Source organism: Macaca mulatta, chromosome 15 (assembly GCF_049350105.2).
Source record: "Macaca mulatta isolate MMU2019108-1 chromosome 15, T2T-MMU8v2.0, whole genome shotgun sequence".
Lineage (NCBI taxonomy): Eukaryota > Metazoa > Chordata > Mammalia > Primates > Cercopithecidae > Macaca > Macaca mulatta.
In genome coordinates, this window is record NC_133420.1 from 98,731,371 (window position 1) to 98,750,952 (window position 19,582).

Sequence of the window (19,582 nt, forward strand, 5' to 3'; positions counted from 1 at the left end):
TGTAGAGACAAGGTCTCACTATGTTGCCTAGGTTTGAACTATTAATTTCTTATGATGCATGCTCCAGTTGTAATTTTAAGAAATTAAATATAGTGTTAAGCATTATGATGCTGCTAAAAATAACACTTTTTTGCATACTGAAAAGTGACAACATCAACAAATCTTCAACTCTAGGAGAAATGAACAGAATTCTATGGATTGGCCACTAATACTCTTCGTTTTGAGCTTTGACACGGATTCTGAATGACTCTGGACTGAAAATTTATCAATTTATTTTGTGTTTCCCATTGTTATCTATTTACTTCTTTATATTGATACAACGGTTAGTTGGAGAGGTGTAATAATTGGGAGGGGGCATCACCCAGAATAATGAAGATGAAAATTTAGGTTGAAAACAAAAGACCATTTGTACAATTTCTGTGTGGCATCATTTGTTCTAGATCTACATTTCTATTTCTGGAAATACTCTAACAACAACATCAGTCAGCTTTCGTTGAGCATTTATACTCTGTGCTTTACTCCTATTGATTCACTGAATCTTCATTACAACCCTGTGAAGGAACAAAGACAATCTTGTTCTAGTGACAGAGAAAGAATGTGAACCCACACTGTCTGGTTTCAGAGCCCAAACTCAACAACTTCTTTAAATTAGAATACTGTGTTAGGTTCATATAAGTGATCATTTATATGCTGTTATTGGTAGGTGTCAGACCCAAATTCCCTACTGTTTTATTTGGGGGAAGAAAGCATTGAGATGAATACCCTTCTATACTCCAGTATATCTTTTGGTACAGAAATGCATTCTAGACTGTGGTGAGTGCTATTCTCTATGGGATGGTGTACACAGGCATGCACGGTGCACCCTGAGCCACCTGGATTCTGAAAGCTTCTAAGTGTTGAGAATCTCCACTTTACTATACCAAGTTGCTTTAATTTTCAGTACACGTAACAAATGCCAGATAACAAAAATGGAACACTCTGCGTTCATTTCCTAATTCATTTCTCACTAGAACTTGGTGAACACACAAATATGATGTGTATTACAGAAATACTTTAAAGTTGTTCTTGAGTGCGCTGAGAGGGGCTGCCATTGTGACTAAATAAGTGCTGTTAAAAATATTTATTGTTTTTGTTCACAAGTGCTGTAGGTCTCCTGTATTTTAGCTGATTAATTAGGTGTTTGCTAACAAGGTCGGATCTAACCAGTGATGTGTGGCATGTCAGTGTAACTGGAAATAGACCAAAAAACACTGTCACACAGCCAGACCAAACTTGCTCCCTGGTCTCCGTGCTCAGGGGGTCAGCAAATTACTTCACTATTACAGCTGAATATTTTTGGCAAGAATGTGAAATAGAAACCCCAGTTTGGGGAGGAGGGTGGAAGGCTGGGAACAAAATGCTTTTATAATGGATGATCCATTGTGCCATCTGTGTCTGGAGGTATTTAAGAATTTTATTTTGACTTCATCTGACATCATGATTTTTAAAAGGATGTCAAAAGCAGACATGGCATGAGTTCCTGCAGACTCTGTTTCAGTCCACAGATCATTTTAATCCTGTTTATTCTAAAATGACTTCTCTGTATCTTTATTAGACTCTTTGGATTCTAAAAGGCAAAACCCCACACGTGAACTGTCACGTTCAGTTTTTTCTTCCACAACAAACTAACTGTCCTATAGCACAGATACTGAAAATTAACAATAATTGAGGTTTGAAAGTGGAAACCAGCGGGGCACAGTGGCTCACGCCTGTAATCCCAGCACTTTGGGAGGCCGAGACGGGCGGATCACGAGGTCAGGAGATTGAGACCATCCTGGCTAACACGGTGAAACCCCGTCTCTACTAAAAATACAAAAAATTAGCCGGGCGTGGTGGTACGCACCTGTAGTCCCAGCTACTTGGAGGCTGAGGCAGCAGAATGGCGTGAACCTGGGAGGCCTGGGAGGGCTTGCAGTGAGCCAAGATGGCGCCACTGTACTCCAGCCTGGGCTACAAAGCGAGACTCCGTCTCAAAAAAAAAAAAAAAAAAAAGGAAAGTGGAAACTTAGGAAGATATAAAAATAATATATTTCAGTCTATTTTAATCATTGCTCCATCGAACACTAATAGTCAGGAAGACTGGAATTTCTGTGGATGGCTTACTTAAGTCTGTATTACACATTTTCAAGTAAAATTAATCTAATGCAAACTCTTTCCCAGGTCACACTGATTCATGAGAATTGGAGAGCCAGAAACAGAAGCCAGGCAGTATGGTCCCAAGCTGAGGATAATGTTATACACTGTGAGAGGCAGTGCACGTGGTCACAAGCAAAATCAGGTTGGTGAGGCTCACAGGGAATTACTGTAAGTCATAAAATCATCCAGGTCAGTTTTCTGATAATTAGCTTCAATTTCAAGAAGGAAGGGTGAGCAGGAATCCCAATGAATACGAGAAAGAATAAGAAAGACAAAAATGTAAGTGCCTATCAGACCAGGTGCAGTGGCTAATGTCTGTAATCCCACCACTTGGGGAGGCTGAGGCAGGTAGATCACCTGAGGTCAGGAGTTCGAGACCAGCCCGACCAATATGGTGAAACCCCATCTCTACTAAAATACAAAAAAGTGGCTGGGTATAGTGGTGGGCACCTGCAGTCCCAGCTACTCGGGAGGCTGAGACATGAGAATCGCCTGTACCTGGGAGGCAGAGGTTGCAGTGAGCCAAGATGGCACCTCTACACTCCAGCCTGGGTGACACGGCAACTCTGTCTTTAAAAAAAAAAAAAAAAAAGTAAGCACCTATCAAAATGGAGACTGGGAAAAGACTCCCTTCTCTCCAAGTTCTTGCTCAAGGGTCCCTTCTTTGCCCACCTCATCTCAAACAGCCCTCACCCTGACTACTACCACTTGCTGTTCCCACAACTGGAGTTAATTTCTTCACAGTATTTATCACCTCCTGACATATTATAGGTCTACTGTCTATCTCCTGCACCCCACCTAGAATGTAAGCACCGCAGGGACAGAGGCTCTGTTCTTGTTTTGTTCACACTATATTCACAGCCTATACCTATGCTTGCGACCAAGTAGGAATCCAAGTAACAATTTTTACTTCATATTTTTTTAGAGATGGAGGTCTCACCATGCTGCCTAGGCTGGCCTCAAATTCCTGGGTTCTAGCAATCCTCCCGCCTCAGCCTCCAGAGTAACTGGAACTACAGATGTGTACCATTGCACCTGGCTCAAATTCAATAATTATTTGCTGAATTTAACGAATGAATTAATGGAGTCTCTCCTCTCATAAACGTTTTAACTGAAAACATTTTATGTCAGCATTTCTAATTGATAATATACTGGTAATAGTGGGTACAAACAGGGTAGGATTTTTTTAAAGACAGTTCTATAAATAATGAGCAAGTAAATAACTGAAAGACAAAGAATAAAGCATCTTACCAAACTAGCAGCCCCAGAAGACAACCTCTAGGCCAGCCAACACCAGTTTACTTTTCTTCCAGCGTTAGTCCTCAGCCAGAGGCCAGTGAGGCTACCAGATAATAAGAATCAGCAGAGGTGCTTATGGATTTTGATTCTTAGTTTTCATTCTACAGATTACCACTCTAAAGCTTTCTCCATTTCTCCACCAAAAATGGTTCCAGCAGTTAAAAAATAATCCTTAGCTCCTGGAAAGACATTTTCCCCCAATCTTCCTCATTCCCAGGTCCTCAGGGTACCACCTACCTGTGATTTTACCCAGACTGGTTTTCTGGAAGTCAGGGTTCCTCAGCTCTTCAGTGCTTGCAGATTTCATGACAGAGTTGATAGACGACAGGGTGCTGATGAGCTGAGAGTTGAGGGAGCCAATCTGTGAGTGAGGCTCCCCGAAAGCTTCTGCCAGTTCACTGTAGTTCTCAGCCAGCAGTGTCTGCTGTTCTGCCAGCAGCTTCTGGATGCGCTCAATGTAGTGATCCAGGCCGGTCATCATTCCAGGTGGAGCCTGGGGCTGGGAGTTCTCCAGAGACTCCCCTACAGGGTCATCCCCAACCCCCACGCTCCTTCTGCTGGCTGTCAGCCCCACAGTCAACTGTGGTGGCCCACAAGCTATGGTCCTCATTTTGAGACCAACCAGATAGTTGTCATTAATATTTATCTGCCCCACACCTGACTCTTTGGTCTTCACAGTTGATGGCCTGTCAAACCCAGAATGGCCAGAAAGCAACGTTCCAACACCAATGGACCGCGTCTTGGTGGAGGAGTTGATGTCCTTGACACGGCCTTCTCCTACAGCTACTGTCCGCGTCTCCACAGTCTGGGTGCTGGTCTGCTTGTCCAAAGTGCTTAGGCAAGTGTTGGTGCAGGAATCTATGAGGGTGGCCGTCTCGGTGTTGGTGAACTGGTGCACCTGTTCCAAATCCGTGCTAGTGTCCTGGTCTGCGGTACGAGGCACTGCCATGACGGCAGCTTCCACTTGGCCAACAGCCTCAGTGTTCACGCCCCGGGAGGCACACTCCTTTGGAGAGCAGACAGTCACGTCAACAGAACAATCTCCACAACCGATAGACCGCACTTCTTTGAGATTCAAGTTTGTCTTGAGGAGTGTGAGGTCATTCACAGACTCCTCTGTGTTACTGCCTGTTTCGCAGATGCTGACTTCCATACTCACACTCTTGTCACACATTTCCACAGACCTCCCAGCACAACGGTCGTGCATTTCCACCCTCTCCTTAACAATCCACCAATTCATGGGCAGCTCAGGCCCTACGACTTTGTTCTTACATTCGGGCTGGCAGGAGATGCCTACACTGTTTGTTTCCACGGAGGTCCCAACACACGTGTCCACCAGGTCTGTGTGACTGCCGACCATTTGGTCTCTGGTCTGCACCACTGCCTCCACCACCTTACTGAAAACAAGCGGCTGAGCCATCGTGGCTTTGTCAACCTTTTTCCTCGATCCAGCAGCCTGCAGCTCTTGTTTTAGTTTAGTCATCTCCCGGTCATGGGTGGTTTCTCTAAGCTGTACTTCTAGGCGATAGATCTTTTCCTTCAAGGCTTCTATGGTCTGCTGTTGCAGCTCAATTTCTTTGTCAGCTTCAGTCGTCACTCCAAGCATGGCCTCTGTCACACTGACCCCACAATTCCTCATCTCAGTAAGTGTCCCTACAGCTGCATCCTTACAGGACCTGGAGCCTCTGTGGTACACGATGATGTCATTCATGTTCTCCTCGGCACCCACAGCCACAGACCGGCACTCTCCATTCTCCCTGAACTCTGAGGAGGCCTCACAGCTGCTGTCCTGGATCTTCTGCTCCAGGGCTTGCATGTCTGCTGTAAGCTGCCGGAACTCCTTTATCCTCTGGGTGCTCTGTTCTACGCTCTCCATTTCTTCCTCCTCATAGTCGATGTATAGTTCCCCGCCACTTCCTCGGGCCCGGGAGAGCTGTTCCAGCTGGGAGGCGTTCCCTGCACTGTAGGACCGCTTCCTCACACCACAGACATTGTTCTGGGATGCAGCCCTTTGGTTTTTCAGCTGTGAGGCCAACTGCCTTTTCTCTTCTTGCAAGACAGAGATCTTTACCTGGAGCACAGGGATGGTTCGCACCTGCTCCTCCAGTTCCTTCAGGCGTTTCAGAGCAATGGCCATCTGCTCACGGATGTGCTGCAGGTGCATAGGGCTCACGTTGGTCACTGGGGTGGAGATCCCTGAGCTCAGGGGGCTGTGGCGGATGGAGCTCCCCATGGAGGAAGTGGTGGGAGCAGCTGGGGCATAGCCACCATAATCCCCATTACCTTGGTATCCATTGTGAAGCTGGTGTATGGCAGGATTGTGGTTTCCAGAACCCACAAAAGAGGGGAGGGAGCTTGTGGAGCCCATGCCTCCAAAACTGGCCAGCCTGGGCCTCCTGAACTCACCCGGTATCATCTGCATGGTGGCTCTCTCCTGTTCCAGTCTTCTCCGGGTCTCCATCAGTGTCTTGGTGACATGAAGGTTATGCTTTGGGAGTTGTGGTGAGGGAGGTGGCAGCTGTTGATTTTCTGGGATGGTAAGAAAAGGGAGTGAGGTCTCCAGAGGGGCAGGTGGCTTTGAGATTGGAGTTGATGTAACTTGGCTTCTGGCTAGGAGGAAGTTGGGGCACTGCTTGTTGTCATCACTGTTGGAGGATGAGAGGGATTCGGTGGAAGTCCATATACCTTGCTGACCAGATGTGGTCCTGGGTTCTGGGCATGGCACGGATGGCTTCCGCCTCTTCTGGATGTTCAGTCTTTTGATGGTGTTTCCCTTCTGTATGTCATCCACATATTTGAGGAAATCTAAGTCTAGTTGATAACCATAGGGGGTCTCCACAAAGTAAGGGTCTTTTTGTTCCTTGTCCTGGTCTCCATTCAGAATATCATCTGCTTTTCCTAGAAGAGGGAGAAAAGAATATTATAATGACACGCAATACACATAATGGTAAAAACTAGTATTTGTGTTTGTTGCAGTACAGCAAGCTGGTATGATTTTAAGAGTTGACACACCTATGTTGTAAACCTGGATCTACAACAACTGGGTAAGCAAGTTTTTTTTTTTTGAGACAGGTCACTCTGTCACCCAGGCTGGAGTTGCAATGGCGCGATCTCGGCTCACTGCAGCCTCCGCCTCCCGGGATCAAGCAATTCTCCTATCTCAGCCTCCTGAGTTGCTGGGATTATAGAGGCACACCACCACGCCTGGCTAATTTTTACATTTTTAGTAGAGACAGGGTTTCACCATGTTGGCCAGGCTGGTCTGGAACTCCTGACCTTAGGTGATCCACCCTCCCTGGCCTCCCAAACTGCTGGGATTACAGGCGTGAGTCACTGCACCTGGCCTGGGTAAGCAAGTTAATAAACCTCTCTGAACTTCAGTTTCTCCCTGAGTAAAAATGGAGATGCAAATATTTAACTCACAGGCTTAAAACAATGTAATGAGATAATGATTGTATTATTTTTTAAAATTTTATCTTAGATTCAGGGAGTGCATGTGCAGGCTTGTCACATGGATCTATTGTGTAATGATGAGCTTTGAGCTTCTAGTGTACACATCACCCAAATAGTGAACACTATACCCAATAGGTAATTTTTCAACCCTCACTCCCCTCCTTCCCTACTTTTGTAGTCTAAAATGTCTACTATTTCCATCTTTTTCCATCTTTATGTCCATCAGTACTCAGAGATAATGATTTCAACGAGTCAAGCACACAGTAAGTCCTTACTATTTTTAAAATAATTCATTATAAAAGACACGAAAGGCCGGGCATGGTGGCTCACTCCTGTAATCCTAGCCCTTTGGGAGGCCAAGGTGGGTGGATCACCTGAGATCAAGAGTTTGAGACCAGCCTGGCCACCACGTGGTAAAACCTTGTCTCTACTAAAAATACAAAAATTGGCTGGGCATGGTGGCAGGTGCCTGTAATCCCAGTTGTTCAGGAGGCTGAGGCAGGAGAATCACTTGAATCCAGGAAGTGGAGGTTGCAGTAAGCCGAGATCTCGCCATTGCACTCCAGTCTGGGCAACAGAGCAAAAACTCTGTCGCAAAAAAAAAGAGACATGAAAGCATTGTCCAGTAGATAATTTCATTGGTCATCTACAGTCTCTTCGAATATAGACAGCAGACATTAAGATTCCTGTTTTTCAAAGTGTTATCTGAGGCACACAAAAAAACCAAAAGTCAGCAGCAGACAGACAAAGTCGGCAGCAGAACCAGGAGGCCTGGGATGAGATGTCCCTGCCCCTGTCTTTTGCAGACTGGGCTGCCTTTCTAAATGGAGGCCAAGGGCACTCAGCTCCTGACCACCTCCACAGGATTACAATTTGCCTTGACACCTCCCTGGCTGAGAAAGCTGGGGCATGGGATATTTAGTGATTTACTCTGGCAGCAAGGGTACAAGCACACAGAAGAAAGACTTCAACTCTATTTCGTGTCTTCCACTTCTCAGTTTCTCTCCTCATTTAAAAACAAAACCAAACCCTGTCTTAACTATAGGAAAAGTTTTCTCTGTGTTGACTTCTTTTGGACAAAACATTCCCTATCCCAGGAACACCTTGTTTTGTATTGTGATGAGTTCAAACAGATGCAAAGAATGAAGATAAGGGCAAAACCTACATACTCCAACCACTGGATCATGTGGCATTCAGTAAATACTACTTAAGGCCAAACCAGACATTTAAAAGAGGAAACACAAGAACCTTTCAAAGCACAGACCTTGTCGCTGACCTGGGCTATGCATTTCAAATTTAAAAGCAAGGTCATTTTTATTTGTTTAAATTGTAGGATCAAGTCATGTGTTGTGTTTTCCCAGAGCCACACTAACAAGCCGTGCATTTTTAGAGCTATGGAAAGAACCCAAAAGCAATGAGTGAAAATGTAAGCCATCAGTCTCCTTGCCCTCTTCTGAGTATACAAACCCACTTGACGGCTGTCAAGTTTGAAAGAACTTCCAGCAAACCTGGTTGCTGTCCGCCCTCCCAACCCCCAGCACTGCCGAACATTTACACCGCCAGTGTGAATGCTCTGAAGAACACTTCTGTCTCCATCTGCCCGCTTTCTTCCCAAATGTTGGAAAGAAAAGTACAAAAATGTTTGCCAAGCAGAGGAATAAAAAGGACATATATTCTTTATGTCCCAATTTAAAACAATATTAAATTGTTCTAGCTGTTCGATTCTAACACGTGTGGGAAGTGAATTCTATGTGAAAGAAGTGCCCAGCAGCGGTCATGCCCTAGCCCAAGAATGGGAGGGCTGGCCGGGAGCGCCGTGCCTGGAAATTTGTGCTCATGTTCATAGTGCTCATGTTAATAGAATGTAGCCGTCCTTTTCTCTTTCCTTTTTAGCTTTCATCTCCATATGGAGAAGGTGATCACTCAAAATATGCAGCCAGACCTGTTTCCAGTACTGTCTGAAATTCCATAAACAAAGAGAAACTACAGCTTGGGTGTCAGACAGGCAGGCTAATCTGGCCCACCCGGGATGTGTGTGTGAGCCGGTGAGTCTAAGCTGGACGCCTGTAGACCTGTGGGGTCGCTGTGGTCGAGTAAAGTGGCCAAGCAGCACGCAGCCTTCCCGGTCACCCTCGCCCAAGGCCCCCCGGGGATTCGGCCAGCGGTGACCGCCCCACGCCACTCGCAGCTCACCTACCAGGTGGCGCCCGCTGCACTCTCTGCCGGCCCGCGCTGCACCGCTCACCAGCTCGCTCCCAGCTCACCAGGACCCGGCCTCAGACGTCCTCAATTCTCACCCCACAAGGAAGTTTCAACATTCGTGTTAACTTAGCCAGCCACGCACAAATGCCATAGGCTGAGTTTTCACCAATGAAGTCTCCCTCCGGCTGCAGTGACACCACCCCCAGCACACTCAGCTGTTCCGCATTCCTTGTTTTCTTAATGAAAACAGGAAACCGGGATCTTCTGAAAATGTGTGTTCTTCACTCCAGTTTTGCCAGTTGATTTTTAAATAAAGCTAGCACTTCAAGCATCTCTACAGAGAGGCTCTGTTTTTCCTATACTAGTCACTTCTTCATGAAAGAGTCTGTGTTCTCCTGCTCAGCCCTCGGTCACCTGAGGAGGTGCAGAGGCACAATCACCCCACTGTTCTCTGTGGGTTCTCAGGGTCTCAGCAGCACTCACTGGTTTCAGAGCACTGCAGGATTCTGCTCAGCCCTGGGCTCACGACACGTGGCAAGTAGTTATCCTTTATCATTAATTTCAACTGAGCCTTTGCCACTGATGAAAGCTTCTTCTTAAAAAATGAAACAAAAACAAATCTTTTTTTCCAGATACAAAAGTAGTACACACTTGTAAAAAAAAAAAAAAAAAAAAAAAAAAAGCCATATACAGATAATTTAAAGAATGTAAGAAAAGGCACTCAGATCTCACCATCTAGTGGCAAGCATTAATATTTTGGTGTAACTCCTAGTTTTTCTATGTATTTATTAACATAGCTACTTTTCCCACTTAAGGATTTTCAGTAGGAAAGATGAACTGACTCAACATCAGTATTTAAAACACAACAAAACATATCACAGTTTTTACCAAAACCTAACTGGTCCATCTTTAGTTATTTCTTTAGTTCACCTTGTAGGAATCACAAAAGACATGGATCACACTAAATTACCCCCAAATGAACTTTGGACTTCTGGGAATCAGGAGAGGTTAGAATTTAACCAAGTTAGGCTTGCTTATTTCCTAATACTGTTCAAACCAGGCTACCCAAAAGACTTGTAATTCAAGCTTCCTTCTCCAGCAAGTAAAAAAGTGAGATGTGTTTTCAAGGTGTCATTTTCACAAACAATTGTCCATGGTAAAAATTATTCTACAATAAAACTACCCAGTGTCATTATTTTTTTAATATCCTGCTTTCTAGTGTATGTTTGCATACATCAACATAAATTAGGCATTTATGAGTCCCTGATTTATTTCCAAACTTTAACAAGACCAAAAAACTTTTTTGTCTTTTGTACCAGACTGTAAGCATGCAGACAGCAAAAAATTTAATTAAAAAATTTTTTTCTGGCAGGGAGCGCTAGCTCAGACCTGTAATCCCAGCACTTCGGGAGACCGAGGAGGGTGGATCATCTGAAGGTCAGGAGTTCGAGACCAGCCTGGCCAACATGGTGAAATCCCATCTCTACTAAAAATATAAAAAATTACCCAAGCATAGTGGCAGGCACCTGTAATCCCAGCTACTCGGGCTAAGGCAGGAGAATCATTTGAACCTGGGAGGTGAAGGCTGCAGTGAGCTGAGAACACTGCATATACATATATATATATATATTTTTTTTTCATTGCTTCCTCTCCCAACCACACACCAACTATCAATATGTTGGGAAGAAAGGAGATGTTTAACAATGTTTACTGAAGGAATAAATAACTGAATATATAGTATAACATAATAATCTTGCTAGAGTACAGTGGCACCGTCTTGGCTCACTGCAACCTCCGCCTCCCTGGTTCAAGGGATTCTCCTGCCTCAGCCTCCTGAGGAGCTGGGATTATAGGCACATGCCACCATGCCCAGCTAATTTTTGTATTTTTAGTACAGATGGGGTTTCACTATATTGGCCAGGCTGATCTCAAACTCCTGACCTCAGGTAATCTGCCTGCCTTGGCCTCTCAAAGTGCTAAGATTACAGCTGTGAGCCACTGTGCCTGGCCAACAGTATAAGAGAATAAACTTTGAAAAACATCTTGATGCTCTGAAGACAGAAGTTGTTTGTTAAATATTAGTGTTGGGAGGGATTGCATTGGGAGTTATACCTGATGTAAATGACGAGTTGATGGGTGCTGACGAGTTGATGGGTGCAGCACAGCAACATGGCACAAGTATACATATGTAACAAACCTGCACGTTATGCACATGTACCCTAGAACTTAAAGTATAATAATAATAAAAAAAAATAAGTACATATCGGAATAAAATAAGACGGTAAAAATAAATAAATAAATAAATATTAGTGTTAAGGACATTTCTTACATGATACTATTTCAGTTATCTTTAGGTTGTAGAATTATAGGTGATTTTTATTTTGTTCATTTTATAATTTTTACAACACATGGGTATTTGTCCTTTTTTTTTGAGACAGGGTCCCACTCTGTTGCCCAGGCTAGGGTGTGGTGGTACGATCATGGCTCACTATAGTCTCTATCCCCTGGGCTCAAGTGATCCTCCTGCCTCAGCTTCCTGAGTAGCTGGGAACTACAGGTATGTAGCACCATGCCTGACAATTTTAATTTTTATTTATTTATTTTTATTTTTTATTTTTAGTAGAGACGAGGTCTTGCTATTTTGCTCAGGCTGGTCTTGAACTCCTGGCCTCAAGCCTCTCCCACCTCAGTCTCTCAAAATGCTGGGATTACAGGTATGAGCCACTATACCTGGCCTGGGCATTTGTCTTAAAATATATTACAAGAAGTCACTATTTGGAAGGCAAATGGAATTGATTGCAATAAACTGAGAAAGTTCATTTGGGAGGTGAATGAATGGGGGCAAAGACAGCTTGATGTTCTTTAGTATACATCATCCCCTCCTTCCACACTAATGGGGGCAAATAGAAGTCTATAAGCAGAAGTGTCATGTAGTATACCCCAGGAACCTCCATTAAAAAAACAGAAATAATTCTTTCATCTATGTTCTTATTTGTGCCTTCCTCTGTCCTGCTGCCTGGAATGCAGATGTGATGACTAGAACACTAGTGTAACTTTGAAACATGAGTTCATATCTAGGGTGGAGGAACAATGTACCAGAAGGAACTTGGGCCTCAAAGGACTTGGTGGATCAGAGCTACTATAACATTCCTGAAAAGCCTACCTCTATACTTTTAAGTGAAAAAGATACAAAGGTCTATTTTGTTTTAGATATTGTTTGTTTTGGTCTTGTTTACTTGGCGTTACACTGAATTCTAACAGATACTGCAGTTACTTCCCCCATTCCCTCTCAAAAATTAAGACTAGATCTTAAAAAGGAGAAAGATGCTAAATGATTAACTGGAAAAGTGTTACAATAAAACTTAAATTATTAATTCAGGATGAAGAGGAAGTATAAAAACAACAGTTTTGGCTGGCAGTGGTGGCTCACGCCTGTAATCCCAGCACTTTGGGAGGCCAAGGTGGGCAGATTGCCTGAGGTCAGGAGTTCAAGACCAGTCTGGCCAACATGGTGAAACTAGGCCTCTACTAAATACGCAAAACATTTAGCCAGGCATGGTGGTGTGCACCTGTAATCCCAGCTTTTCAGGAGGGTAAGGCAGGGGAATTGCTTAAACCAGGAAGGTGGAAGTTGCAGTGAGCCAAGATCACGCCACTGCACTCCAGCCTGGGCGACAGAGCGAGACGCCATCTTAAAAAAAAAAAAAAAAAAAAAAAAAAGTTTTTTAAAAAAAACTCTACCTGGGTTATAAAGAGACTCTTAACTGCTTTAAAAGTCTTTTTGGACTAACAGAACTATGCCTGCTTTCGCACAGTCAAAATTCCACTGGCTATATCTGCAACTGAAATCCTGAGAGTAACAGCTTCCAACTAAATATTCTGGAATTGGAGGGCTGTCCCTGGTGTTTATAAGAATTTTTTGAATGTCTGGAAATCCAGCGGTGGAGACTGCTCCTGGCACCACCTCTACCTTCATTATATAAACATTTATTGAAAGCTTAACTAGGTACAGAAAATGGTCCTATTCAGTGTGAGGAGTAGGAGGAAAAATTTATAAGAAATAAAATAAGAAACAGTCTAGCTGAGAGATGACTACCAAACACCCTTAACATAACACTAATTGAGACCAGTTACAAAGGCATATGTCAACAATGCAGGCCGGGAGCAGAGACTCACGCCTGTAATCCCAGCACTTTGGGAGGCCAGGGTGGGCAGTTCACTTGAGGTCATGAGTTTGAGACCAGCCTGGCCAACATGGTGAAACCCTGTCTCTACTAAAAATACAAAAATTAGCCAGGTGTGGTGGTGCATGCCTGCAATCCCAGCTACTCGGGAGGCTGAATGCAGGAGAATCGCTTCAACTTAAGAGGCGGAGGTTGCAGTGAACCGAGATCGCACCACTGCATTCCAGCCTGGGCGACAGAGAAAGATTCAGTCTAAAAAAATCCAAAAAACAACAACCCCGACCCCACTCTGAAAAACCAAAACACAATAAAGTATGAAAGTATGTAAACTAGTGATCAGAACAGAACCAAGTTAACCAGAGATGAGTTCTGAAGACAACATAAATGACAGAGTAAAAAGGTGAAGGGCCAGGGCAGCACCTGTTGGTGCTGCTGAAGGAATGCCAAGGTTAGACAAGGAGAAGACGATGAGTAGAGGCCACCAATCTCACAACCTGGAGCAGGGCAAGTTTTTCCACTGAAACTAGGGACTAAAAGGAGTCAACAAAGATTGTCTTGACAATTGTGTGTGTGTGAGACTGAGGTAGGGAAAGAGGCTAAATTCAATGGGACCAGTTAAAATGTTACAATACCCAGGGGGCAGTGTAGACCGAATAAAACATTTATTCACACATTCAACTTACATTTATAATTGATATTGATAATAAAGGCACATGAATTAGTATCTACTTTCTGTCTCTCTTTCTCTCTCTCTCTAGTTTTCTGTGGATCTTCACTTACTATTTAGCATGTACTGTTCTAGGAGCTGGGAACACTGAACAAAAGGGACAAAGCCTCCGCTCTCGCAAGGCTCACAGTCTAGTGGGGAGGGGGTGCATAGAAAAGTAATTAAAGGCAGAAGTAAAGCAAACAGCCACATGACAGCTGTCATTGCCAGAAATTATACCAGTGTCTCAAGGTAAGTGGTAACTAACTGCTAACTAACACTGGGCTCCATGTCGTCTTAGGTTGGTATCGTCTCTGAGCAAACTTACTCCTAGACACCAAGGGTCACAGAGTCCATTTCCTCCCTCTCTCTCCCAACTAAGTTTGCACAGTCTGCAATTTGGGGTAACCAAACACCAATGTGATGGCATCAATTAGAGAAAACTCTCCAAGTTCAGACCAAATTCCCATGTGTTCAGAGAAAAGGTGGAATCAACAAACTGATGGCAAGTCTGCTCCTTATTTATATATTTATCTCCTATAAAACGTAGTGCTCTGTGAGAGGGGCCCAATTTACGGCCTCGAGAACAGTGCGACATTTGCTTGCAATTCTTCTGCATTAACAAAGTGAAATGGAGTTACGGGTATTTCAACAATCATTCATCTAGATTCATAAAGTACTATATGATTTTAACTTTCAGTGAAACTAAACTTGCTGTCCAAATAATACGTGGTTTGGAAAGACATAAAAATTAACGTACTTACCAGGAAGAAGATTAGATCACAGGAAACTAGTCTGGGAGTACTAACCTGCTTGCAGTGATTCTCAACTGGAGGTAATTTTTCTTTTAAACCAACCAAACGAGGCGTGGAGGTGATTTTGCCCCATGAAGAGACATTTGGCAACGCCTGAAGATATTTATCCTTGTCACTGCTTGGGGTGCTACTGGAATCTAGTGTGTAGAGGCCAGAGCTGTGCACACATTCTGCCATGCACAAGACAGGCCCTCCCTCCCCCAACAAAGAATTATCTAGCCCATAATGTCAGTAGCGCTGAGGCTGAGACAGCCTGTGCTGGAGACAGTGAGAAGAATAAAAATTCACAGATAGCAACTGAAATTTTGGCTGTATAATCTGTAGTTTTCTGCTGGGCGCGGTGGCTCACGCCTGTAATCCCAGCACTTTACGAGGCAGAGGCAGGTGGATCACCTGAGGTGGAGAGTTCATGAGCAGGCTGACCAACATGGAAAAACTCCATCTCTACCAAAAATACAAAATTAGCCGGGCATGGTGGTGCATGCCTGTAATCCTAGGTACTTGGGAGGCTGAGGCAGGAAAATCGCTTGAACCTGGGAAGCAAAGGTTGCGGTGAGCCAAGATCGTGCCATTGCACTCCAGCCTGGGCAAGAGCGAAACTCCGTCTCAGGGGAAAAAAAAAAAAAAAAAAAAATCTGTAGTCTTCAAGTCTTTCATTTCCTACTGGGGCCAATAACACTATGCTCAGGTGACAGAATGACAAAAACGCCACTTTTGAGTAAAAAAAGCATTCAATACTTTTCTACATACTCTACCACAATGAGCCATTCTTTAACATGAGCAAAAAGCACTGGGGTGAAATAATGTGTCCTGTGGACTTTATAACGGAAGAGACTTTGATATTATTACTTTATCTATTAATTAGGACACACTGACTTCTTTGTTCTGATTTCACTGCTGCACACTCTAGGCCCAATTACTGACTGATGGTGCTGTGAAAAATAATTACACTCTTGTGCCACAACTTTCACACACTATTTATGTGTTTTTCTTCACCAGATACCACACCTGACTGTTGAAACTGAAGAACTTTGCTAATTCCCATTAATGTTATTGTCCCCTCTCAGATGAAGCATGAAGATTTTGCCTGAAAAGCTGAGTCAGTCCTAGAGAAGTACATAATTATCACAGATTTCCACATTTAAAAGCCCCAGAGTGTAAGCATCCTGCTGTTCAAAGCAGTCAAAAAGATTCCACGTCAGCAGGAAAGCAAAGTAGGATGAACTCAGGAAGAGAGGCAAGTTCTCATGAAGCTAATTACTCAGAGTATGAAAGTAATTAAGTTAGCACATCAACTTTTCCAAGAGTGGAAAGTGTTCTAAGAAGACAGGGAAGTACAACAGCGTCCTTCTGAACGGGTTTAGCAGGCGGCATCTCCTGATGACACTGTTCGCATTAAGCTCTTTGAGACCCAGCAGCTTCGCTTCCTATATCAAATTTGTGTGAGGAACACCATTTGTTAGAGAACACGCAATAAAATGGGTAGCAATATGAGTGTTCCTCCTTCTGGCTTAAAAGAATGTATAGCAAATGAGATTTTCTTTTGCTCTTGCATTTACCAAAGAGTTATTTTTAAGCCTGCTCTTTTCCCTCCCAGATAAAACCCACTCATTCAGTCACTCAAATGATGGGCACCTGCCAAGTGCTAGGCTTTTTCTAAGAAGCCTGAAATCCTTCTCCTCACAGAGTTTATACTGCCTATTTTAATTTCACCAATACCTCTTCAGGTTATAGGTAGGTAGGTAGGTAGGTATGTATTCATTCATTCTTTCAGAGACAGGGTCTCGCTCTGTCACCCAGAGTGGAGTGTAGTGGCAGAGTCACAGCTCACTGCAGCCTTGAACTCCCCAGCTCAAGTGATCCTCCTGCCTCAGCCTCTCTAGTAGCTAGGACTACAGATGTGTGTCATCAAACTTGGCTAATTTTAAAATTTTTTCTAGAGATGGGGTCCCACTATGTTGCCCAGGCTAGTATAGCTGTTTTAAATAGCTACCTAAACACTTCATGCAAATAAAATTGTAACATTAAAGAAAAGCAAAAGTATTTGCCAGAAGTTCATAAGAAATATCAGGTCAGTTGACACATATGTAGCATAACTGCAATTTTACAGGCTTGGTTTGTTTATATGATTAAGTTAGAATGTGGTGTTGCTTCCTGTACTCCTCTTTCTAACTCCTTTTGGCTTCTCCCCCCAAATCTTTGGATTTCCTCTCATGGATACTCTTATCTTGACTTTTTCTTAACAGACATTAACTTGCACACTACTCCTATATCTTCTACTGTCTCTCATCACTACCACTCTCCATACCAGCTCCATCTTCCATGTTTACCTGTTCCCACACTCCGTAAAGAGAATGCTGATCTAAGGAAGATGCAGTTGTTACACTGAAAGATGGACGTATTCTTTCATTCAGCAAATATTTATTAAGTGCCTGCAATAGGTCAAATATTGCTAGGTGCTAAGCAAAACAGACACAGAGCCTGTCTGGGTAGAACTTATGAAGTATAGGAGGAGACAGACGAGTGATCACATAAATAACCACCGTACTAAGTGTTGTGAAAGTAAAATACAGGCGTTATGCTGGAACAGAGCAGGGACCCCGCCTAGGCTACGGGTGGGGAGGGTTCTTCAAGGGAGTGGTAGCTAAGGAATCCACTGGGCAGTGTGCTGGGGATGTGTGGAGGGATGGGAGAAATTCTAGGTAGAGGAAACAGCATATGCAAAACCTGCCACTTTTAAGAACTGGGAAGGGGACTTTGCAAAGGCTGCAGTGAGGCAGAAAGGGGACAGACAGAGCCCTAACCCAACAGCACCCTGGGGATCAAGTTTTTGCATCACAGATGCATTGGTAAGCTATTGAATGGTTTTAAACAAGGGAGTGAAATGATCAGATTTGCATTTTAATAAGATTGCTCTGGCTAGATGCTGGAGATTTAAAATTCTCCTCAGTATCCTCCATTAGGGTTTCCATGGATTATTCAAGTCCCCATGAATTTTTGTCTAGGTATAACAAATTCCTTTGCACCATGTGAATTTTATCTACCCAATTAGAAAATAAGTGGTAATAGTAAGAGAAGTTCTGGTGGTATTCAGCCACTAGAACTTTGACACTGTCTGCATTTGGGCTAGCCAGCCTGTAGCCTTAACTGTCTGCCCCTAATACTTAGGAGGAAACTGAGAAGGCCCAACAAATTCCAGCTACTCTGGGCTGACCTGGAGACCAGGATCAGGTCTCCAGGCTTGTCTTCTAGGGCTGTTACCTCATTCTGCTACAAAAAAAAAATTTCTTTAAACCAGTGGATGACTCACTGCAGAGAAAAGTGATGGGATTCCTTTTCTGAAGGTTATTAAAGTATGAGAAATCTAACCTGGGAAGGACGGATATGGCATGAGTGAGGGCAGGAAGAAAGAGGAGACAACATTTTAGGGAATCCAGGTTCTGATTTAGCATGTTGAGATGCAGAACACAGACTTGCTCTGTGTTTGAAACTCTAGGATGGGAAGAGCAAGGACTGAAAATGCCCGTGAGGCTAAGACAATGCAGACCCTGGCAGCCAGCAAGTGTCTCTGGAGGCAGGAGAGAAAGGCAGGCAGCACGCTGTTTCCAGCTTTGTGTACCTCTCCACCCACACCTGACCAGGGCCTGAATTGGCCAATAGGGAAAGCTAAAGGCAGATGATAGGGTCTGGGGAACTTAAGCAATATACTCTGAAAATGCAAAACTTCTACCCACCAGATGGTCTCCGACAAGCTGAATTTCAGGTTGGCTTGCCTCTAGTATCCCAAGTGTTACTGCCTACCACAGATCTTGTTGCAGGTGACCCATACTGTCAGAGATAAATACATATCTAGAACTCAGATAACACCCTCTGCCTACCAGTTATTATTCTCAATCGTCATAATACATCAGATTGGCTATTTAATGCCAGTGTCAAGGGTCTATTTGATTCAAACTCTTTTGAACCCCCACTAGCCAAATCTAGGATAATTTGAGCATTAAAATAATATAATTAATGATAGTTGGCCGGGCGCGGTGGCTCAAGCCTGTAATCCCAGCACTTTGGGAGGCCGAGACGGGCGGATCATGAGGTCAGGAGATCGAGACCATCCTGGCTAACACTGTGAAACTCCGTCTCTACTAAAAAATACAAAAAACTAGCCAGGCGAGGTGGCGGGCGCCTGTAGTCCCAGCTACTCCGGAGGCTGAGGCAGGAGAATGGCGTGAACCCGGGAGGCGGAGCTTGCAGTGAGCTGAGATCCAGCCACTGCACTCCAGCCTGGGCGACAGAGCGAGACTCCGTCTCAAAAAAAAAAAAAAAAAAAAAAAAAAAAAAGTAACAAGTTACAATCCAGTGAATAAACTAGGTATCTACTTGTGAGTCCACTATGCTATAATATGTTGGAATACCAACTAATACAAGGAATTATGTAAACAGAAAATCACCATGGACCAATTATTAGAACAGTGGCTGATTCAGGTAGGAATTACTAGCTAAGGTTAGTGGATAGAGATTTCCTACCAAAGACTAGGACACTGGTGTGGTCTCAGAATATCTCACCAGAAAATAACATCAATCATAAAAAAAAAAAAGTGACTCTTTGATGAGAAAGCTGACAAATAACCACCTCGACCAGGTGATCAAAGTTGACATCATGTATTTGCACGGGGAAGAGCAGAGTGTCACTTTTGCGCTGTCCTGCCAAGAAGGCATGGCCTCGACCCTGCTTGAAACACATTCTATAGAAC

The 19,582-nt window shown here is 43.8% G+C and overlaps 1 protein-coding gene across 33 annotated transcripts in view; it reads right to left on the reverse strand.

The window, feature by feature from the left end:
* KANK1 (KN motif and ankyrin repeat domains 1) overlaps positions 1-19,582 on the reverse strand; it is a 240,993-nt gene that overhangs the window by 29,235 nt on the left and 192,176 nt on the right. For 29 of the 33 annotated variants that reach the window (XM_077966168.1, XM_077966161.1, XM_077966178.1 and 26 more), the window contains one exon: positions 3,712-6,372. In XM_077966168.1, coding sequence (XP_077822294.1) covers positions 3,712-6,372 — 2,661 coding nt within the window. Of the gene's footprint in view, positions 1-3,711; positions 6,373-9,120; positions 9,213-19,582 lie in introns of those variants that run through there. The other 4 variants (XM_028835220.2, XM_001090427.5, XM_028835222.2 and 1 more) reach the window with 2 other exon arrangements.